The 23,905-nt window shown below is 47.7% G+C and overlaps 1 protein-coding gene across 1 annotated transcript in view; it reads left to right on the forward strand.

Moving 5' to 3' along the window:
* Window positions 1-10: 10 nt before the first annotated feature.
* Window positions 11-23,905, forward strand: part of TSHZ3 (teashirt zinc finger homeobox 3) — a 68,892-nt gene continuing 44,997 nt past the window's right edge. The window contains 1 exon segment of the mRNA XM_019796239.2: window positions 11-440. Coding sequence (XP_019651798.2) covers window positions 401-440 — 40 coding nt within the window. The 5' untranslated portion in view covers window positions 11-400.

Here is a 23,905-nt window from a genome sequence, read left to right on the forward strand (position 1 = left end):
GGGACGGGGCCGGGGGGGGGGCAGGGCCGCCGTTCCTCCCCGCCCCCTCCTCCTCGGGCCTCTGGAGCGATTTGTCAAACTTCCCATTCCGCCGGCAGCGCGGTCCTCCTCCTCCTCCTCCTTCACCACCTCCTCCTCCTCTGCCTCCTCCTCCCCCCGCGCTCCTCCCTCGCCCGCCCTCCTTCTTCCCTCCGCACGTTCGGGGATCGCGGCGGAGCGCGGAGAGGGGGGGACGCGGAGAGCCGGGGCGCAGCAGCATCCTGCGGGCGGCCGCTCTCCGGGGGGGAGGCTGAGAGCCGGCCCGCCTCGCCCCCCCGCGGGCCCGCCGCCCCTCCCTCCCTCTCCTCAGCCCGGCAGCGGCGGCGGCGGCGGCGGCAGTGGCAGTCGCCGGAGGAGCATCATGCCGAGGAGGAAGCAGCAGGCGCCCCGGCGCGCAGCAGGTATGAGCCGCTTCCCCTTCCTCCTCCTCTCCTCCTCCTCCTCTTCCTCTCGCCGCGGTGTGCCTCCGGCCGGCCGCGACCCCGCTCTTCGCCCCACTCCTCGCCCCTCTCCCTCTGCCGGCGCAGAGTAACTCCGGGGCGCCAAGCTCGCTCGCTGCTCCGCTCTCTGGGTGCGTGCGCCCGCCTCGCGTCCCGGGCGCCCCCCGGACGCCCCGCCGCGCTCGCCCTGCTCCGGCTCGCACCCACTTCAGGAGCCGCGCGCGCTCGGGGCCAACTGAGCCGGGCTGGGTCCCTGCCTCTTCAGCTCTCCGGCTGCGGAGGGGATGGGAAGGAGCCCTTTTCGCTCTCTTTCTGTGGGGGGCGGGCGGGGTCACCTGAGTTCCCTGGGACACCTTCCGTGTCCTCCCGCGGCCGGCCGGCGGGGGACAGCCCGGTGTCTGCCGAGCGAAAGAGAGCCAGCGAGTGAGCGAGCGGGTCCCTTCGGCCACCTTACTGCTAATCCGATTGATTCTTCATTTATTGGGCCCAACGCGGGCAAGCCGTGCAAGCCAGAGCGCACAGGGTCTGGGTATTGTCAGATGACTGTCAAGTCAGTGTTAGATGCTGGCGTTCCCTCTATCCCTGTTTGTTTTCCCTTGCCCCCACCCCCTCCTTGCACTGATTCTCCCACCCGCATCTCCTCGTAGCACTTAGTTCTGGGACGTGTCTGTGTACTTCCCCCCCCCCCCTTTTTTTTTTTTTTGCGAGGAGTGTCAACTCCTGTTAAGACTGAGTCGTTTTTTTTTCTCTTTTCTGGAAAAAGCATCATTGAAAACAAAACAAAACCCACACGCATAACATTATTTTGCAATAATGTCAGTTGGGGGCATGTTGCCTGGAAGAAGGGTTTCTGGCCCTTTGCCACCCTTGATTTGATGACTGATTGATCGCCCGTCATGCTGCTGCCTTTGATCTATTCATTCCCAATAAACATCAATAAATCACCCGCAATGGTGAGGCCAAGCTCTGTGACGTCACTAGGGCCCTGTCAGTGCAACTTCGGGGATTTGGGACGGATTGCTGAGAGGACCACATATGGACGGGATGTATTTTGATATGAGTAACACTCAGATGTGCCGAGGTTCAGATGCTGCTTGAACAGGAGGGTTAAGTGGAGTTTCATTTCTTTTCTTTTCTGTTCTTCCCTTTTGGTGGAAGAAGGGAGAGCAGAGCGAAGGGTCAGCGCATTGCCTGGTGCCCTTCTTGGATGAAGGCGTTGTGCCCATGCGGCTGCCCCTGAGTGTGTGTGGCCGCCCTGGGGGTGACGGTGATGGTCATTTCCATCCTGTGAGCCAGCACTGCCGGTGGAGCTCACACATTGGCCGCACTCTGAACTGGAGTCTCCTTACACAGGGTCACGCAGAGGGAACGCTCTTCTTTCTTCTCCCAGAAAATGGACTTTCTTGTTCGTGTCTTAAGAAAATCCTCGAAGAAAACAGATGTGGTTTGGGGGCATAGAATGCAGGCTTTGCTCTCTGTCCTCAGTGTTGCCCACATTCAGGAAGTTCGAAAATCCCAGCGGTGGTTCTAGAGAGGGTGCTGGCACTCCAGTCACCTCCTGGCTGATACTTCTTGCCCATCCCTCCTCTTCTCCTTTAAATTCCAAGCTCAAGCAATGAGCTTATCTACCCAAAATAAACTCTAAAAGTTTGGAGGACTCCTTCACAAAGTTGGGCAGTAGGAGTGTCTTGGGCTTCTTCCAGTCTTTTAAATTTTTTCTTTCCTTTTTGGATGCACATTTTAAGGTATCTGTGTGCCTCAATCAAATGAACCATATGTGATTACATCTTTACATTTAGTTTAGAACTCTTTCTACGGTTGCTTCATCTTTTCTCCTCCACCTTGCCAATCTGAGACTCTTAAAGGATAACTTTCTGCTAAAAATATTAGCGAAGGAGGAAATGGACCGTTGATTTTATTTATTTGTTTTTTTTTTTTTCTTTCCCTAAAGCAACCTGTTCACTAACCTTTTTGCACCTTTTCAAAAGCCAGCCAGGAAATCTCAGGTCAGTTAAGAAATATTCATTATATAAAAACTTGACTGCCCGGCTAATAGGAGATGGAAGAATGGTTTTGCTCTATCAAAATGACCCGTCAAAACGACTTTGTTTCATATTTGATTTAATTGTCTCTCTCCTGACAGGCACATTCATCAATAGCTTAATGGTCAATCAGAAGTTGGCAGTGTGAGTGCTTTCTTTCTTTCCCATACCCTGGTTTTGGATTTACTTTATCAGAATGCCTCTGCCTAATGGATGTGTGGAGGAGGGGGTGGAGAATGTCTGAAGGGCTACTTATTTAAGAAGAGGGGAGGGATAAAAAAAAAAAACCCTCCACATTTAGGCCAGTGTTAAGTACGCACAGGCCGATAAGTGAGCTGCCAGAGGTTTTTGTTGGTTGGTTGGTTTGGGTGGACGAGAAACTTCCCATTTTTTCCCTCCTGTTTTTAGTTCTCACAGCTGCAAGTTATAAGGTTCATGCCTGCTTTTGTGGCATCCTGGGAGTGATGACAAATTGATTGCTTTGCACTGATAGAGAGTGGGAAAAAGAAAGATGTCTGCTGATTGGTAACTGGAAATCCAGTCCCCAGCAACCTTGAGAATACTCGAGAATTTTTTTTCCCCTCCAAACTGAAAGGTCCGCTCAGCCATAAAAAAAGAAAAGTTGTTTTGCCAGCTTCATTAGTGTTCACCTAATTAGCTGTAAACCTGATGGATTCCTGACAGCTTTAATGATTGGAGATGACAAGCTCGACGCAGTGTCATCTAGCAGAATTAGGTTTGCAGCTAGTTTGATGTAATCAAGTTGATATTACACAGTCCTGGCTGCCTTTAGTTGTGCATTAACTCAATTTTCTGCTGCAGGTGACAAATGGGCTTTGGTACCTGGATAATCATGTCATAGGAATTAGGGCCCTTTTAATGGTCTGGGGTAGAATAACAACCACAAAGGGCTGAGAGCTGAGTAGAGAGTGCAGACATAGCACACAGGTGCACACAGCCTTCATATCTAGGCCAAATGTAACATTGCTCTCCAGAAGGCCAGATCAGCCTCCAAGAATCCCTGAAAAGACGTATTTCTGTACTTTAAGATTTTCTCTCTCTTTCTTTCTTTCTTTTTTTCTTTCTTTTCTTTCTTTTTCTTTTTTAATAGAAATTATGCATGGCTTCGTGGTGTCTGTTCTCAAAGGGAGAGAGACGTTTCTTCACCTGCCGAAGAGAAACCTGGGCAGGAGTGTCCTTTCTCCAGGCGTGTCATTTCAAAGGGCCATACATTTGTGCTGGCCAGATGTTCCTGCCTCAGGGGAGGAGGGTGGGAGAGGCCAGTGTCCTTCAGGCAAAATGACCATTGTCCGTTGCTCAATGCGGGACTCTTACCTGGGCGTGATTTTTTTTAAACAAGTGTTTTTTGAAGATACCAGAAAAAAAAAAATGAAATCAGTATTTCATAGCAGACAACATTTTATCCATTCATATCCGTTTTCGGGGGGGCGGGTAGGGACTGTAAAATCTTTAAAAAAATTGCCTCAACTTGCAAAAAAAAATAGCCTCGGTGAACCACAACTTGCCATTGACCTTTCGAGTCTCATTCGTTGAAAGAGAATCGTATTCTAAGGAGTTCTTGGGTGGTCACATCAAGAAGGGAAACCTTTAAGCATCTTGATGTTTGTAAAAGTGGTTTGAACCCCTTAGGTTCTGCGGCTGTTCCAGATCACTGTGGGGCCCCCCGGGGGGGGCAGGGTGGGCTTGCAGTGGCAAGGCAAAGCGGGTTCGCAGCACCAGTGGATGGGGGCATGCCTAAAACATAGTGCGTCTGGTGCTGTCCACTACTGCCGTCCAGGCCTTCGTAAGGCTTGTGCACACACTGGGCAGCTCCTCTTCTCTGTCGGAGGCATGTGGAGCATTCAGGAGGGCATTTTGGCATTAGCCCTGGGAATGTATTTGCTCTCAAGCTTGCCACACATTTCTCCTTCGGACAGGTATTCTGCCCTCTAGCAAGGTGACAAGATGACGGGTTCAGGCTGCTCTGTGATCCGACCCCCCCCCCGCCCATTTTCCTACAAAATGTGGAGGAACAATGCACATTTTAAAAAAGGAAAATCAAGAAGATGAAGGAAAGAAACAAAGAGGGCAGGAGGCAAGGCTATCCCCCTGGACATCCACCTAGGGAAGAGAATCTTCTAGAATCAGCTGCTGTGCCCCCATTATCTTGACAACTGTCAGTTAGGGCTTCAGTGCTCTCCAGGGCCACACTTGATTGTGAGCGGTGGATGTTGTCATTTTGTTCTCAGCGTTGCCTTGAGCGCGCTCATAAGCGAGCGATCGTCAGTAACTGACGTATCAGCAGCTCTTCCCCAAATTGTCTCACAAGTCTGCCTTTTTCCTCTTTTTACCAAAGATTGTTCTGTAAAGGGATTAGACTGAAAGGTGACTGCTCAGGGCCGTGGGGGCGCCGGGAAGCCGAGGTGAGGTCCCAGAATTTAAGCCCTTCGTCCCCCACCTGCAGCCTCCACTGCTGGGTTTCTGGAAGGAGAAGGATCCTCTTCTGCAGGCCAAAGTGGCTGCACGTTTTCGGGGGCTTCCCCTTCCACCCTGGTGGTGGCGGAGCCAGGCTGAGGCAAGCACTGCAGTCACAGGCAGGGGAGCAGAAGGGACAGGAGCAGAGTCCCCGTCCTGGTGTACAACAGCCATGTTAATCCAGGGACGTGAGCAGGTCACCCTTATTCTGCGTGTGGTTTGTAAGGCTTTCCTGCTGGCCCATTTTTATTCCTGCCTGTCACTGGACAAGCTATAAAAATAGCTTTGGTCTGGTAGTAAAAAAAAAAAAAAAGAAAAAAAGAAAAAGAAAAAAGAAAAAAGAAGAAAAGAAAAGAAGTAGGGTGTGTGTCCCCCCTTCTGTGTTAGTGAGCAGCCCAGTTAGGTAGATGGGCCTTTCTCTCCAAGAAGCTGTCTTGTAACACCCCTGTAGCATTTTCCCACAGCCCATGGAGAGAAACAGGACAGCACAGAGCACAGAGCAGTGCCACCACTTACCCAGACCCTCTCAGGTGTTCACGGTCGCACGTGTATGCGTGTGTGTGTGTGTGTGTATTTTAGTTATGCTCCAGATTGTGGTTTCTCTGTCTGAAGTTAAAAATGAAAGGTGAATACAATATATTGTATTTGGTAACAATGATATGGACTGGTACATCTAGACAGATAATGTGCAGTTGTAATTAGACTCAATAGACAGGCAGTCATTTTTAAATTCTTTGACACATGCATAAAATAGTCATATAATAAGATAAGATGACAATTTTATGTTAGGTTGATAAAGTGTCCCGATACATGCATTTAAATGTCTGTAAGCCTTTAAAAAAATCCAGACAGATTAATTCTAGTTTCCAGTATTTGCAGTTAGTCATTAAATTAATTTTTAAATCCTACTAAACAATGGCTATGAATGGTTTTTTTTTTCCTTCTAGATTTTTTTTTTTTTTACCTGAATTGTAAGGAATGGATACATAGACTTGGTAGCTTTCTCTAATTTTTCAACATTGGTAAACAATTACATTAGACATGGATGTAAAAATTCAGTTCACTGTTTGTAACCAGAATAATGCTATGCATTTTTGGAAATAAAAAAAAAAGAGAGAGGGAGACAGTAATAGAGCATAATCTGCTTATGACCACTTGCCTGCACAACTGTCATACTCTAGGTTTAGGAATCTTTATCAGAAAGATTACATAGTGTCCTTGACCAAATATTGAATATTTTATAAGCCCCATTTAAAAAAAGAAGACATTTCGAGCACATACACTTGATTTGATCAGCACTTAGATTCTTGGGTTTAATTACTTTCGATTCTGTAAATTATTTTAGTATTTCAACAAGAGTGGCCCAAGAGATGTATTGAGGGGGGGAAAGACATTGCTCTACAGGTCATGTTACCTGGACTTTTCCACCATCTTCTTACCTTGTTTTCTCAGATGTGCAAAGGTGTGGCTCTTGAAGAATAATTTCAATTTGTTTGGGCTTAATGATAAATTATTAATTCATACTGTCAGGACACATGTTATTAATTATGACTGTGTTTTCTTCATCCAGAACAGCTGTTGGGGAAACAGTGTAAGTTCAGACTGTCTTCAGGGGGAGGGCGCCAAAGCAAGGAACTTACCAACTCCTTGTCATCATATTCTTGGTCCCCTTGCTTTGGGAATAAAGCATTGCAGGGGGCGGAGTGAAGGGCAAGGGGAAACTATTCATTCTTGACCAAGATGGGCACTGGCAAATGCTAACTAATGTATGTGTTTTGAAAAGCAAGCCTCACCCTCAATGCTCTGTGAGTTCAGCCGGGATGCTGAATGTGGTACCCGGTCCCTTCCCAAGTCCATATTTGGATTGGCTGCCCTCTTCATCCCGCCAGTGCGTCTTGTTTTCTTCTTAGTCTTTGGTAGACCAGAAGGTCGTGGCCACAAGTCTGTACTGACAGAAAGCAAAATACTCTGAGTGCTTGTTTGTTCCCCAAACTGGAACCCGTCCTTAATGGAGGGCAAAGCGCTGTTTGGTAATATACGTGAAATGACTCAAATTCATTTACTTTTGATTTTTCCATTCCCATCATTAAATCCAGTCCTATGTATTCAGTTTCCTCTGAGTTCTTTGAGAAATGCATGTTGCATAAAATAGGCAATTTTTAATGAACAATTTAATGTAAATGGGTTTTGAATTTAAATTAATATTAATGAAGCCTTGAGTGAATTTATTTTGCATACGTAAAGACTTGTACGTCTTTCACCCACGTGCTTTCTCCTTTATGTAGTAACATTCGTTGGGTGGATTAACTAGTGCCTTTTAAAGATTTACACTTAAAAAAATTAAATGGATTTTATATGTCCAATAGCACCAAGATATTATTAGGCAAAGGTGTTACTTAATTTAAAGAAAATATACCTCATTTCCTATTAAACCTCTCAGTTTCCATTACCCTGTTCTTCCTGCAAGCTGCCGTTGCTTTGGCATTTGCTGCTGGGGAAAATACATACCAACAATAGTTACTACAATCAAGATGCTTTCTTTCTTTGGCTTACCTCTAATGCATTATGTATCCTGGAATGATGGGAAGTTCTGTAATTAATTCTGTTAGATGTAATTGCTATAATCACTTTGATGTTACACATAATAAAGGTAATATGGTAAGCACATAAAAAATATAAACACCTTATTGTAACACTACTACTAAAATTTCTTCTCATCAAGTCTGGTTTATAGACAAGTGTTCTTAACTAGTTTTGGTCATAGGTGACAATTTATCCGAGCCGTGTTCATTGATATTCCAAAGGAGAGTCATTTATTGGAAAGGATGGGCCTTGTCTTGAAGAGATCTCCAAGCTGGTTGCCTAGGAATCTTAATGCCCTTTCCCTTAAAGATGTGGCTAATTAGAAAAGGTGACCATTCTCTTCGGTAGAGGAGAGAGGTAAGCGCTCCGGAAACGGCCATGGAACGAGGTAAGAGGTTGGCATAGGAGGGAAAGAGACACTCAGAGAAGAGTGATAGCAGGGGTTTCAGATCAAAAGAGGTGCTGTTCTGAAGGTGTTCACATGGTGTGGGATTATGGGAAGTGCTGTGTGTGTGCACGTGTGTGTGTGTGTGTGTGTGTGTGAGCGGGCGCGTGAGAGCACGTTTGAGCATGTGCTCACGGGTAACCAGAGAAGGCCACCTTTCTGTAAGTGCAGGGACATTCGTACAGGATAAAGGCTTTCTTGCTATTACCATTATTATTCTCCACCTTTCACGGGGGAGCTTGGGGGCCGTGCCTAACTGTTGCACCACGTGCCACGGAGTTTGGCTGATGTTGCCTGTTGGACAGAGCCTAGGTGGTATTGGAGACCTGTCCCCAAGCCTTGGTGCACCTACCTGGGATGCAGGCCACCATGGGATGGAAGAGACCTTTGCCTGAGCCCTGTGCGCATCATCCTTGTGGGATGTTTCCAAACAGGTGTAAATGATTCTTTCCCAGGGCAACTTGCAGGAGGTGGAGAATGGGGTAGCTCAAGACGTTTGTCATCTGATTTTGTTTCTTGTGGCTCCGCTGGAGTCAGATCAGCGCGGGCATCGGCGTGACTCCCGTCCTCAGCTGCACCCTGTCCCGTGTGCTACAAAGGTCATGAAGCCCTGTGACCCGGCGTCGGCTTTACCGTCCGGATGGGAATCCTCCACACTTCAATTTTATTTTGCAGTATGTCGTATGAATCAGTCATACACAGAAATCAAATGAGAGAACGTGTACGTGTGAGGAGGGGTTGCCAGAGTCTCTTTGGTGGAAGAACAGGGTGTTTTTCAGATGGTGGTCAGATGGACAGTGACAGCCGTGAGTCCCTAGACCGTGCCCTGGGCCCGCAGAGCTGGGGCTGGCCGTGGCTCTGGTCAGCTGGGCGCGGGGGAGAGCATGGTACTGCTGCAGAAGGCCTGGCAGGGCCTGCCTCCTGGGCGCCGGGCCCAAGGCACCCTGCCTGCCAGGTGAGAGGGTCCTGGGGTCTGGGCCCCGGGGCCAGGGACAGCCAGGCAGCCACCAGCCCTCCTGCGGTGAGCCGGGCTGGTTTTGATGGCGAGGATGATAAAAGGTCTGAGAACTCCATAGGCCCCTGTAATCAGGGCCAGCGCTGACATCCTTCTCAAATTTGACAGCTTCTTCCTTTTCTCTTCTCACAGCCAAGCCTTTCTCAACCGAATTTCCCCGCCCTCCCCCTCTCCCCTCCCTCCCTCCCTGCCGCCGCTCACCCCTTCCCTCCCTCTTCTTTCTGTGCATCTCTCCTGTTTCATGTTCTTGATCAGTCTCAGATGCCTGGAATTATTTTTTTTCGGGGGGGAGGGGGAGTGTTGCTTTAGGTCTGTGGGTTGGGCAGGTGTGAGAGGAAGTCTGTGTTTTTTTTTTTTTCCTTTTTTTTTTTTTTTTGTACTGTAGGCCTGTTGCTAATTAATGTTCCTCCATAAGATTCTGTCGGAGTTGAGTAATGTTTTTGATCTTTATGCCTGATAACTGCATACTTAATGAGATTTCAAAGCTGTGAGTGCAGCTCCCTACAATTATTGACAGATGCCTTTTCTTTGCCATCGGGTTCAGCTTCATAAATCCTCTTGCCGTAATGAGGTTCAGCAGAGTGCCACCCTGGCAGTGAGCTAATGAAAGGGGGGAGGGCGAAGCGGCTCATGGCTGTCTGACACGTTTTTTTCCTTTAAAATTTACTATGCAGATGTCAAGCTGCGGGACGATTACTTCAAACATGCTAATTTTTATCTTGCTTTTGTGTCAGCCCTTTGCTATTAAAAAAATAAATAAATAAAAGGACTAACCTTACTCTCCACTTGATTTCTTTTTTTTTTTTCCCCCTAAGTCACATTTTTAATAACCCGTGGTGTGTGACTGCTGGGGACTTTGACACCCGTGTGGCCTTTTGCAGGTATCCAGTGGCAGAACCTTGTTTTTTTTTTTTCTTTCTGTCTTCTTCTTTTTTTTTTCTTTTTCTTTTTCTTTTTCTTTTTCTTTCTTTCTTTTCTTTTTTTTTTTTTTTTGCCATTGGAAGGGCAGGGGGAGGATAAAGTGCGATTTCCCCAGGCCTCCCATCAGCCTGCCCTAAGTATGCACTTGAAACGTCGGAGAATTCATTTCAGAGTTCTGGAACTAAATCCTGGTGGAGAAGAGCTGCGCCATGCCAAACAGTCGATTTCCTTTTCAGCAGAGTCATACATCACTGACCCACCCTTCCCTCCTGACAGAATGACATATGTCATTTATCATATGGGCCCCAGCCAGACAACGGGGAGGGGAGGGAAGCCCAGTCCATGTGATGCTGTCTCCTCCTCCCAGTCCTGTACCCTTGGCTTGCAGAGAGAGGCTGCTGATTTGGCGAGAGGGACAGGGAGGAGGGAGGAGAGGCAGGGGCGAGGAGAGGCGAGAGCCTGCTCCGTGTGTGGCTGTCTGGGTGTGTGGTGTGGCGGGCGCGAGATTGGCAGAAGCAGGGAAGAGGTTATGGTCTTTCATATTATCTGCTAAACCACACTGTTCAGCCTTTGACGCTCTTCTGACTGTCCCCCCCTCCCACCCCATGCCTTTTCTCCTTTTCCTTCTGTTTTTCCCATTGGTAGTCGAGGAAAACAGCAGCAACAACAAACCAGGGCTGACAGGTATCATTCAAGCCACCCTGGCTTGTGAGGGGTGGTAGAAATGAATCTCAGGGCTCCTGGCTTCACATGATTCAAACATGCGTTATTGAAGATGGATGTACCTTAAGAAAAGATTGATGGTGGATGCTGGGCTTAGGGTGCCATTTATCATTTTGAATATTATTTAGACTTGCCGTGTAAACCTGTAACTTGAGAGTTGGATGAGTTGGAGCAGGGTAGGGGCCTGTGTGTGTGTGCGTGTGTGTTTCCATCGATTGGCCTTGGGTTCTCATTGCTGCTGACCAGACAGGAGCCCTCTCATTTACAATATAGAAGACACACCCCCCAAAAAAGGAAGGGGGGGAAGGCTTTAATTTTGAATAATTTCCAAGGACATTTTTCCAAGGGAAAAAATGAAGTATCTGTGATTTACACTAAAGCTAACAGGCAACTTCTCTCTCTCTCTCCCTCTCTCTTTCCCGACAGAGGCAGTCACGTACGAAACATTAAAATATAAACAGAGCTGTAGTTGCCAAAGCCAGGACCCTTGCCTGATTTTTTAAACTCTGTGACATGCTTAAAAAAAAAAAATCTGTATCTGAAAAGCTTAGCACAATATAACTATTCAAAAAAGACTGGTTGGCTTGGTTAGCAGTGTGAGAATGAAGAAACAGACTTCCACGTCTCAGGAATATCTCAGATAAAAAATGATCTTTTGTGGCTCCCTGCCCCTGCTCCCAGCAGCCTCCTCCCCTTTTGTGTCTGCACTCTGTCCCCCTCCCAGGCCCCGGCAGACCCCCACCAGGACTGATGTGCACAGCTGTTTCCAGGCCCCTCCGCAGCCCAGCTAATCACTTCTGGTTCTTGTGCACCCTTGAGCTCTGCTCCGGGACACCCCCACCTACTGGAAGTAGTTAGGGACGCAGGCTGGCTTACGGATGGAGCCCCCAGCTGCTGGGAGAATCAGCGGCCAGGCCAGCCTTGCTGCAGAGGCCTTTGCTTTCCCGGTGGAAAAAGGAAAACAAAAACTGCTGGCCTTCCTGCTCTGGTTTCCTCCACCAGGAGAGCCCCGATAGTGCAAATTTAATTGGCAGGCATTCTATTAAATATGTGACTTTATTTGGTTCTGCTAATTAAATTTAGGGCTCCTTGTATGACTTACAGTGTGGACGTTAATTTAAAAAATTGATGGGACAGAAAGTTAGGCTGCGGTAGTTTTTTGGTTGTTTTTTGTTTTTTGTTTTTTTTTTAATCGGAAGAAATGAGAATCTAGAATGGGTGGAAAGGCTGGACGTTCCTATCTTGCATATCTTGCTGCTTCTGGACAAACTTTTCCCTGACATGTAAAAAGCCTGCCTCTACCACGAGCAGGAGAGACGTGGTGGAAATGTGGGTTGTTCACTCACCGACTCCAGGCAACTGTGTGTGTGTGTGTGTGTGTTTATTTTGAAATAACTTTATTAGCAGCCTCACTGAATCCTTGCACACGAGGATGACTTAGGAGTCACTTTTGCTGTAGCCAGCTGATGCCAAAAATTGGGTAGCATCAGATTTATATCCCTGGTTGGTGCCTGGACTCGCGTCTGACTATAAAAAGATGATACTGTTTCTTGCTGAGACTCCATGGAGGAGAGGAAAACTTTGATCCTCTGTCCTCGCACTTGGCCGGTGTTGGAGGAAATTGGGAGTACAAGTGCCAATTTGCAGGAACAACTGTAAACACACCTTTGCTACAAATGGCATCATCCCATTTTTACCGATTAGAGAAACTTTGCTATTAATAGGTGCCAAAGTCCATTTCAGGTATAATTGGTAAGGAGCGGAGTGCACTCATGGGAAGAAACCTTGTTTTGTTTTTTGTTCGCTTTCCTTCTTCTCCCCTTTTCTCCGTTTTATGGCTGGAGACATGATTTATTGCAGCCATCCATCTTGGGGGCTCATCCATCACACCCGGGTTGCTAGGAGATTGTGGCAGCAGCTGTTTGCTCTGAATCAGACAGAAAAGTTGTCAATCATCAAAGGCAGGTGAATAGCATTAGAAACACGCTATTGTCAGACGGAATAATTAATCAAAGAGAGAAAAGATAATTAAAAAGATATGACCCTTGCAAGTACTTGCTCTGGGTTGCCTGGAAAAAAAAAAAAAGAAAGAGAGAAAGAAAGAAAAACTGCCTGGTCTTTTCTAGACACTTAAGCAGCTGAGGGCTGATAAAATATGCACTCTGCAATGCATAGTTTTTAATTAATTGAAAAAGGTTCAACATTCAAAGACGATGCGGGAGAAAAGTCCGATTATGAGCAGAAGTAATATTTATTGTTTGCATGAAGGGCTTGACACAGAGTTCTAACTTTCTGTCACAGATGTCCGGCTTCCCTGGCTGAGGAGGCATGGGCTGGGGTCTTCAGGTAGCGTCCCTGCTCCTGTCCTCTGGGCCCCCCTGGCTGTCACACGAGGCTGTTGAGGACAGCCTCAGACTGCAGGAACTCTGCTCACCTGGACCACATGTCCTTCCACAGTTCTGCCGGGTTGGACCTGAATTCCTTAGATAAGACAAGACATTTTTTTTTTTTTAATGAAGGGGGAAGGCTTGGCAAGCATGCCATAAGGTCTACCTGCAGGCTGCACGGAGGGAGCTCCGTCGTCCTTCACCTGCCCAGGAACGTGCTCTGAAGAGCACGTGCTCCTGGTTCCCGAAGGAGGCTTTGCAAGCGGTCTTGGCGTGGCCCCGCGGAGCGCATTGGTGACTTCCTTCCCCAGCAATAACCTGGCATCGCAATCTGAGGAGACCCTCCCAATTATAATCTAGAAATAATTTTGGGTGCCCATTTCAGTCTCAAAAATATTCATAGATGAGGAAATCATCCTTGCCTTTCCTGAAGCTAAAATATTCTGGAGAAATTGGAAAACGTATTAAAGACTAGATAGAAAGCGGTGGATCTGGAGTTGATTTTCAGTTAAATATGCCGCAAGCCCTGAAACAGATCTACTCTTTTATTTTTGGATACTATGCTTGATTTTCACACCATTCTCCTCCCAAAGAATAGCAGGACTACTAAAATTAGCAGAAGGAAAAAAGGCTTGAATATTAGAATTCATGAGAAGGAAGAAAGCAACACTTTTGTAGTTGGGACGCCGCTTTCAGGGTGCCGCAGATCGAACACTGGGAACTCCATCCCTCCGCTCCGGCAGCCCTGCGGATTCATCGGGGAGCATCCCAAGGGAGTCCCCCCGGGGCTGCACCTCAGGGTGTGACGTCCTTCTTCTCCCATAGTGAACTGGGAGCCCCCTAGGGGTGATGCGACGCTGGCCTTTTGGTGTGTGTGTGTGTGTCTAAGAAAGAGAGAGAGAGAGAGAAATACCCAGATAAGAAAAAGCACCTGCGAGACATGCTGGAGCCCCCACAGGGGTCTCACTTGTGGTTGGAGGAAACCTTTCTATTTAGAACTTGACCTCCAGGGAACAGATGACTTTGACTTGCGGTGGCTACCGGGGTCCTTGAGCCAGTGTCCCCTTGGTGGCCTTCTGAGTTCTCCAGTCAGATTCGGAGTTTCCTGATCTCCTAGCGGTTGCCCTTGAAGGTTGACATATTCTTGGGCAATGTCTGTTCATGACTCACAAGGGACTGCGGGGCCGGGAGGCCAGCATCGACGGGGGACTCCCGGCCCGGGCTCGGGTGCCTCCCTGAGATGTCCTGGGTGCCTCGAGGGGCCAGGGTGGGGGCCCTCCCGTCCCCCAATGGGATCTGGCCCTTTGGAGACACACGATGGAGGGAGTTCCTCTCGGCCCTCCAAGAGACGTTCCTGCAGTTGTCATCTCCCCGTTACAAATAATTGCTGAGAAAGCACATTGCCTAAAGTCAGCCAAGATGATTCCAAAATGTGGCGGGCGGCTCATCGGGCAGAGGAAGCGAGGTCCCTGGGAATCACTTACCGTAGATTTATGAATTCCCAGGTAAAAAAATTTCAACCTTCAGTGCTAGTGAAATCAGGTTGAAATTTGCTTCCCCTTAAGAAAAGGAAAACAAAACCAAGGTGGGGAGAGGGGGAAGGAAAGTCTTCCAAGTTTTGAGAAGTTCATGCAGGTCATTTTGGGGGCGACTGTGGTTGGGATCTGATGCTTCATGTTCTCCCAGGTAACCCCTTGGCATCTGTTCAAGTGGTTCACAGAGTAAACGAGAGGCCAAGGAGCTGGGGGAGTGGGGTGGGCAGGCTGGTTGTTCTTTAGAGAAGGTTTTGGTTCTGCGAGTGTACGTTCTGGCCACAATTTGAGTGTTTCTGTCCCTGGATGATTGCTGCTACGAGAAGAGAGGGGAAAATGCATAGGGGTGTCCCGTGTCTCGGGGGGTGTGCCAGGATAGAGCCACCACGTTCCAAGTCATGTGATGGCAAGTCAACGTGGGACTCCACCGACCCCCACGTCCACGTGCTGAGTGTTTTATATAAGTGATGCCCATGTCCCTCTTGCAGTTCCACGAGACAAGGTTACCTGGAAGTCGTTTTGGGTTTTCTCAGCGCAGGTGCCGTGGACACAGAGCACCCCTCCACCCTCTGGCTCTGCCAGAAGCCTTAGGATGCCATAGCTGGGAAATAGAAAGAAAGCAGGAATTAACCAGTGGAACTCTCTGTAGGCGAATATGTTCTAAAACCGCTTTGAATACCCCAGAATGCCAGAGATGGAGTTGTCACCACTCCTTTGCCTAAGGGAAAGCTTTTGGAAGGGGCAGGGGGCAAGGATCCATCTTTGCAGGAGGAGAAGACTGGGTTACCGGGGCTTTCCACGTGGTGCAGTGTTCCCCCGTCTTGGCATTCCATTTCCTGCCTTTGTTTTTGCTCTAGGCCTGTAGTAAAATGGCTCTTTCATATATATTAGTTAGGGAATACTATCTCGTGTAATGTATGAGACTGCGGTGGTGGTATTTTCTCTAGCTTTTCTGTATAAAACAGTAAGGCAGCACGGACACTCTGCTACGTGACTGAGGTTCCTACGGAGATGGTTAGGTGAATAAGTAAGAGAACAAACACATAGTCAGCTGGGCAGAGGAAAATAAATAAAATAACAGCATGTTCTTGGTTCTCAGAGCCATGCAACATGAGTTTGTTGAAATTGGGTCCTGGAGCTCCAGACTTTCTGATGAAGTGTGGGTGGGGAGGGAGAAAGGTAATATTTGGAAACACATGTACTCGCTCCTTGTGAAAGAAGTGAAGTATTTAACATTTCTCCAAGGAAAACATCTTTCATTACTTGACGTGTTCTGTGGTAATGATTTTTCAGTTCAACAAACAAGTACTTATTAGCGTTCGTGCGGGAACCTAGCTGAGGTGATGGCAGGGCCATTTTTAACGGGAACTCGCCGGCCAAGGTGAAAAGAGCCTGACCGGTCACAGGTGGTCCCGGTGCCGGCTCGCTGGCTGGCCGCCCCCCACTCAGGCCACACGGGGGTGCAGGGTCTGCTCCCCCGTGTGCCCTCTGAGCTCAGCCCTGTGGCCTGTGGGCGCGTTGGGAGGAAATCAGCAAAGTTGATTTTTGTTTGTTTGTTGCAAACAGCACATTTGGTGATACTCTCTTGATGGTTTAAAATGGATCTGCCTAGAGAGATCTCATGTCAGGAGTTTGGCCAAGGATTTGCTGGTGAGAAGGACTGTTTGGGTTAGAGATAGTAAGGGGGAGGGAGAGCCTCGTGGGTGCCCGTGCTGGGCAAGTGGGGGTGCCCTTCTCCCTGCCCCTCCCCCTCTCCATCCCATGCCCACAGCCTCTGGGCTCCTGTGCCCCCTGATAGCATCTTCCTGATTTGGGGAGTGTTGAGAGGGCAGCTGCCGGTGCTCTGGGCTCTCTCTGGGTGGGAGTGAAGGGAGAGAATGCCCTGCATTCCTGGGAAGCTCATCTGTGGCCCCAAGTCCCAGGGACCTTTGAGTATGGCCTTCTCCCTTGGTTTTATTTTGCCTGTCTTTTTCCTTATTAGATGGGTGCATTAGCCAGTCTAATCGCATGCCTGCAAAAGATGGCTTTTCCTCTGCTTTACTTTGTATTCCTGCCGTGGTGCTCATGAAATTAGAAATAGTGAACGATGGCACTTTTCATAATCTCCAAATCGCAGTTCTCTACCCTGGAATCCCCACCACATCGAGCATGAGTATTAATGGGTGGTGGGTCCCTGCAAACTTCGTTATTGATCTCCGTTCCCAAATACAGCTGATAACCTCCGGGCGTCAGCCCCCAAATCCCATCTGATTACGGGTAGTCTGCCATCATCACCCCCCAAAACGTGATCTCGGTTTACATCCCACGAGGGCGTTTGCCTTCGGGGCGTGGAGATTGCCTTCTGCTCACAGAACCCGCTGGCTCGGTGGCTCCTTCTGCCATGTCAGTGTGGGGAATGTAGCAGTTAGCAGTGTTTATACATTCCAGGAGCATTAAGCAGTTAGGTTACTGGAACTGTGGCAAAGCTTGGGGGAGCCGCATTCTGGGCTGTGCCTCTGTAATCAATTACGGAGCATATCATGAAATTCCAGATGTAATAATAAAGTTTATGATGATTATATTGTCAGGAAGCACGGAGCACAGCACCTCATTGAGAACTGCAGGAACAAGGGATGAGCCAGGGTTTAGGCTATGGTGTTAGAATATGACAAAGGCTCTTATCATGGAAGGATAATTTTGCCCTTCGGCAGCAATTGTGCGGTGAAGGGAAGGTGTGGAAATATAAAATGGACGTTCTATTAAAATCAATAGACTGTCACGGCTTGACCGGATAGCTTCGACACCCTGGTAGGTGGCAATTGGTGGGACACACACTACCTAGAGCTCTTGACCACCACGAGACAGCGAGCGCAGCTCCAGCCTGGTTCCCCGCAACTGGGTGTCCTTCCCTCTCCCTGTGACTTCACGATATTTCCAGAAAATGCAACTTCACCAGAGGGCTTCCCTTCCCTTCGCGATGGTAGCACCAGCGAGCAGAATAGAGCGGCCGTTGTAAAGTTTCACTGGCACAATTTTAGCCACCTCCACCGGGAATTACGATGACCGTGATTGTTTTGGTGCTCGTATGAATGCAGATTAATTTTTAAAAACAATGCACGGCAGACCTGAAATGGTGATAAAGACGAAAGAAAAGATGCATAAGCTATTGCAAGCTATGAAAGAAATTAATGCCCCCTTTTAATTCGTCAGTGCGCCAAAAATAGATAGTAAATTGCTTACTATGGGAGTGATTTTCCGGACGTGTTTCCTAAAGTTCCAGTACAGGTGCGCTCATGAAGGTTGTTCATTGCTCTCTGCGTATGTCCTGCATGAGCCCTGTTTCTCAGATGCTTTGGTTCCGCCAGAGTCTCTCTTAGGGCCGGGACACATCATTTTTCTCTCCTTGAGCCCTTGGAGGGAGGACGAGGTTACCCTTTTGGGGTTCTTGGTTCTGCTCTTGGGGAGGGGAATATTTCAGGAGGTTCTTATCTGTGTGGAATGAGCCTGACAGGGTCTGCGTTTCCCACTGTACCCCCACCACCGGCAGGAACTACCAGGAGGGAGTGTTTCTTCTGAGCACCCCTGTCTGCGTGACTGATAGGAGACAGGAGTTCCTGAGTTTTTTTTTTTTCTTCCTTTCTATGCAGAATTTGACTACTTGTTAAAAAGCTCAGTGATGATTTGAGCCCAAAGGGATGTGGACCACACAGCAGTCGGCAATCTACATTTGTTTGTATCTCCCCACCCTCCTGGCAATTTGGGGGGGGGGAAGGTGGTGGAGAGGAGGGATTGGATTGGAGGAGTAGATTTGGATGGCACTGGTGGGAAGCCATGGCCTGTGATGGGGCAGGGCGCGGCCAGGGGGCCGTGGCTCCCGGAACCTCATGGTGGGCGCCCAGAGGCCTAGCACGGAGGCCACCTCCCGAGGCCTCTGTCTGCGGCTCCCTGTCCGGGTGAGCTGGCCAGCTCCCTCGGAGCTGCCCCTGTCCCTTAGAGGTTTCCAGAAGGCCCGAAGGTGAAGCGGGGCAGGAGATTTGAGGTCTGCTCAGGTTAGCTGCCGAGAGATTTTCATGAGAGTTTTATTTTTTGCCCCCCAATTTAAGACTGTCATGGAACGCAGAGCTGTTCCAGAGGGAAACCAACCTTTCAGTAATCACAAAGCAGCTTTTATGAATTAAAAAAAAGAAAAAGATCTTGACCCTCTTTGAAAGGAAATAAAGGAGGAACCCAGTGTAAGGAAAACAGAAAAAGCTGATATTACAGTTTTTGTGATTACTCACATCCTAGGCTGAAGCTTGAGGAAGCCAGTTATAATGGAATTTCATTTTTTTTTTTCCTCTTCCTACTTGTGCCTCTGCTCTCTTATTTTTCATTAGAATGAGGAGTGGTTCGTACTTGGTGTGAAAAAAAATTTTTTTGGCATGTGGTCCTTGTTCTTAGCTGCCTGAAGGCCGGTGGTACCAAAGCTAGGATTGTATGCCCTTGTCCTTAATTCTCCACCTGTAAGGGGGGCAGGGAGCGGAGCCCCCGCTGCCCTTCCTGTCCCAGACACGCTCCCGCCCCAGGGCCCTTCCCGGGGGCTCGCCTGGACCTGTGGCCTTGACACCAGCCTTTTACCCAGGTAAGCAGATAGCCCCAAAGACCATGAATAATTCACCTTCAGATATTCGGAGGTAAAAAATCTAAAGCCATCTAGTGGTTAATGATTATTAGTAGCCACTTTATTAACACCAGTTTTAAAGATTATTTTATTGCTATTAGGATGCAGGTTGCCGGTAGCAGTTGGCCAATTTCGCTGGTGAGCAGTGAGGCCGAGACTGTGACCAAAAGCAGATATGCCTTCACTCTGGCTAAATTACATAAATGTTTGTGCAAGCACACTTTGGTGTGCCTGTTGCAAGGGCTGACCTTATACCACTAATTTCTCGCTGTGCTCTGGAAGATTGTAATTGTGGTAACATGATATAAATGTAAACTTTAGCTCTGCTTACACAGAACACACAAGACAGCTTGACACCTTCATTTCAGCAGTAAGAAATTACCACTGTCTCTTATTTCTTGCTCCGAGCTTAGGTGACCAAGCCAAGAAGTAATTACACAATTAGGGTTGACAAAGCAGTTCCTGTAACATTTCTTCCCCTTAAGTTGGGGAAGCTTCTTTCAATCCCGCGTTTTCCATATCTTTGTCATTAATAACAAGATCTCCATTTTCAGTGTAATCCATTTGCTTACAAAGGTTGGGAGGCTTGTATAATTTAATGAAGATATCGGAGCGTTGACTTCTAGGAGTGTGGCTCTTTGAAGTTTACAGGTAGACATCGGGGGAGTTGACGTGCCACCCCTCCAGAGGGATAACTAACAAGTCACACACGAGCAGGCAGTGACGGAAACTATTCCCATGTAGGCAGCCCCTAAAATAGAGATTTTGAAAGGATATGCAGATAGGGGGCACGGCTCCTCCGTAAGTCTGCCTCGACAAGGCTGACTCCCATTGCTAAGCTTCCAGCTAATTCTTTATTCTTAAATTACAGTATCTGCAGTAAGTACATGGCGTTGTCGTGTATCGTGAACTGATTTTTAAGATAGAGTCTTTTCCTTGGAGGCTTAGATTACCAGGTAGGCCTGACCCTTACGTAAGAAAAAAATAATAACGGTTTCTCCCTTTTTATTTGTTACTGGCTCTGAAAGGACAAAGACCCTTTCTGCGAGAGAATAATGAACCTGTTCCTTATAATTTAACTGGCCGGTCCTTGAAGAAGACATTCTCGAAACTTCTGTGTTAGGACCACCTGATTATGCAAACAAGCCCAAAGCATTGATGGCTAGACCAGGGTCGACCTGAAGCAGGTTAGGCCCGTGGCTGCATGGCAGCGTGGCTGGCCCCGGAGAGCCTGTCCCCAGCCTGGGCCTGGTAGAGGCGCCCACGTGGCCAGCAGGACCTGCCCTCACCCCGCAACCTTCGCAGCCAAGGATTCTTGCACACATCCGGTCAGAGGAACAACTCCGGGATGCCCTGTGGTCCTTCCCTGAGGTGGAGACTGAGCCCATTACCTGTTTGTTGGGTTCTTCATTTCATTGTCCAGCAAGATGTGCTGGTCCCGGGTGGATCCTGTCGAAATGAATTCTAGCTGGGGTCCTGGATAAGAGTTATATTTCTCCGACAGAGTTTATAGCACCGTTTTTCTTAATTATTCTTGATGTTTTGCCCATTATACCATTAGCTTTTTCAGAGGACAGAGATAAATAGCTGGTATCCACAAGAACAAAGTGTGAACTGAATTCATTTAATTATTGATATCTCAGTAACTAAAGGTTCTAAAATGATGTTGTCAAATGCCTTAGTGATCTGACAACAGACGTATTGGTTTGCAGATGGAACTATAGATGCTGTCCAGATAAACCCTAGAAAGGGAGGACATTAAGCAAATAAGAGAATATAGTAGTTCGTTTCCTCATTACTTTTTTCCTGACCCCCCCCCCCGCAATATAATCAGTTTCGTTTCATGTATTGAATTTTGATCTTTAGGTAATATACAGGATATTTTTTTAGATATGTAATAAAATACAGATTTCCTGCTTACCGTTGTCTTTAAGTAAAATGCCTGGTTCAATTACATATAGACCGTGTGTTTATATGTGTATAGAGGTGCGTGTGTAAGTGTGCATGTTGGGGAGTGTATATACGTATGTAGGTATACATATGGTACGTGTGTGTAACCTGGTTGAAGGAAATGTTCTCACAGTCTTGTTCTTACCAAAGGGAGTTTTTAAAACTAGCCTCATGCATGTTTTCAAGCAGAATATGTAGAGTGCTAGAAAATTACAATTCTTCTCCTCTCATAAGCTTCTGGGTCCTTTTCCTGTGTAGGGAAGGAAGGATTTCAGGTATTTCTATCCCGTTATGTTGCTATAACTCATCACATCTTTAATTATTTGCGTTTTTATTTTATTTTCTTTAAAATGTGGAGTGCGATTCCCAGGGTTTAAAATGTCTATGGAAGAGCATTGCTACTGGGCAGACAGGCAGTTCATGGCCCAGAGGCTCAGAGTCTAGCCCGCCAAGCGTCAGGTCTTAGGAAAGAAAGGAACCATATGAACACGTCAAGTGTTGCTGTAGAATTTTTTTTTTTTTTTTAATGTTTGGCCTACAGTACTACTCAACGTGATCATGATAATTATATATGTTTTCTGATGGCATTTTACTCGTTTGCTGCTGCTTTTAAGGAACCAGACCGTTGCCTCCCAGCAGTCTGATTGGGTGCTGTCAGGAGGGAGTCGCATCCTGGACGGTCACACCCCTCCAGGATGCCTCCCGCAACGTTTATAACGCGGGCCATACCGCCTTCCTGGAGTTTTGGGTTTCCCTGGCCCTTGCACACTGCTCCTCGGTGCTCAGGGTTTCCATCAGGATTCAGGGCTGCATGAGGTTCTGGAAGGATATTTATTTGAAGTTGCACAGATGTTTACAGTAAGAGAGGCTGAGACACGGGCACTCAGCACAGCTAACCTTACACAGAGGGGCTGCCGGTCCCTAATGGGTTCCATGTGCTCCGCGCTCTCTAACGGCAGCAAACACGCTGTCTTGTCCGGCTGCTTACTCGGAAATTAAATAATGAGTCTCCATAAGATACTTGCCCCACACCCTGATATTTCAGCTCCATGAGAAAGTGACATAGAGTGGGATCTCACGAGAGGCAAGCACCGCTCTCCCTCTGAAGGCTCAAAGCATCCGGGCGTGGGTGGGCATGCACACACATGCACACATGCACACATGCATACAGAGGCTTCCGTGTGAGCAGGGCTATTCTGCAGAAGCCATAGATACAGAGCCCTGAAAGGTTTGACAGTAGCTTCCCCTCGTGAAACTAAATGCATTTTAATTTTTTTATTAAAAAAGCAATAATGCACATACTACAAAATCCAAGAGAACCAAAGGGCACACAATTAAACGAGAGGTCCCCCTCCCGAGGGGCAAGCACTGTTCCCGGTTTGAGGTATATCTTCCTAGATATTTAAAATCATAAATACACTCGACATGGTACCTTTCTCTCTGCAACTAAAAATGTATCGCAGATATCTGCGATTTACTTTGACATGCATCCAAAAATGAAGACGCACAAATGGATGGATAGACACATATGTGATAAAGCAAGTAAAGTAAAAAGTTAAAGTTAGAATCTAGGTGGTGGGTGGGTATGCGGGTAAAATTCTTTCAACTTTGCCGTCTGCATTACAGTTCCGCAAGAAAATGCTGGCATAATCCGGATCTCAGTGACCACGTTCTAGCATGTTTTGTCGCGTTCCTTGTTTTATTTGGAATGGTGGGACACAGAGCCGCCTCATGCTTTCTGAGAGTGGCATTTACTCCAGCGAATGAATTTCCCTCCCGGTGGACATTTGGGTTGCTCGCAGTCTTTCCTTTGGCCAACACTGCCACACAGGGCATCCTGCATCGTCCTCGTGCGGGAATATCCCGCCATGGACATCTTTGTGGCATCCAGTCTTTACGGCGAATTATTAGCCGAAAGGGTATGCTCGGTGAACCAAATGGTAAATACCCAAATTGTTCTCCAAAAAGGTTGCACGCATTTCCCTTCCCACAGCAATGTGGGAGTGTGCTCGTGACGTTCGCTGGCTGTCAGAGCTTAGGTAATCCAGAATCACGGCCGGCAAGCACTCCTCCCGCCTCGCAGGGGCTAAGCATGTCTCCAGGCGTCTAAAAAAGGAGACGAATGTGAAAGTATATGAATCCCCAGTGTGAATCTCAGACTTTGGGCCCTTTTTATTCCTATCTCTGGATGACAGAATACAGGGATTAAGTTCCCAGGATCAGAGACCTTTAGAGTCAGCTGGACTGACAGCCTCATTTGATGGACACGAAAGCCAAAGTCCAGAATTGGAAAGAGATCAGCCCAAGTTCTCATGGTCATTTCCTGGCTGAACCCAACTGTCGAAGGCGCGGGGGTGATTTAAAGCCTGGCTCTGTGCTTGGACTGCAGAAGCCTGCTCCAGTGGCATCCCGGTCACCTGAGGGTGCTTCCAGAGCTCAGCGGCCGGGACGGAGAGGCGCTGTGACTGTGTGTTCGCTGTTTAGCTCCCGCAGAGCACGGCAGAGGTGGCTGGCTACCGCATGCGGCTTCTTAGATAATGACCATAGAACCCTGAAAATGTCCTTTTGGGTTTTGGCTGAATAATATTTAAGGATTTTGAAACAGTGACTTAATTGTGTTTTTATGTAATTGATGGCATTGTAGTAAAATGTATTGAGACACCACATCAGCATTTTCCTAACTGTTCCTTGGAGAAAAATATGCTCATATGAAA

Source organism: Ailuropoda melanoleuca, chromosome 12 (genome assembly GCF_002007445.2).
Source record: "Ailuropoda melanoleuca isolate Jingjing chromosome 12, ASM200744v2, whole genome shotgun sequence".
Lineage (NCBI taxonomy): Eukaryota > Metazoa > Chordata > Mammalia > Carnivora > Ursidae > Ailuropoda > Ailuropoda melanoleuca.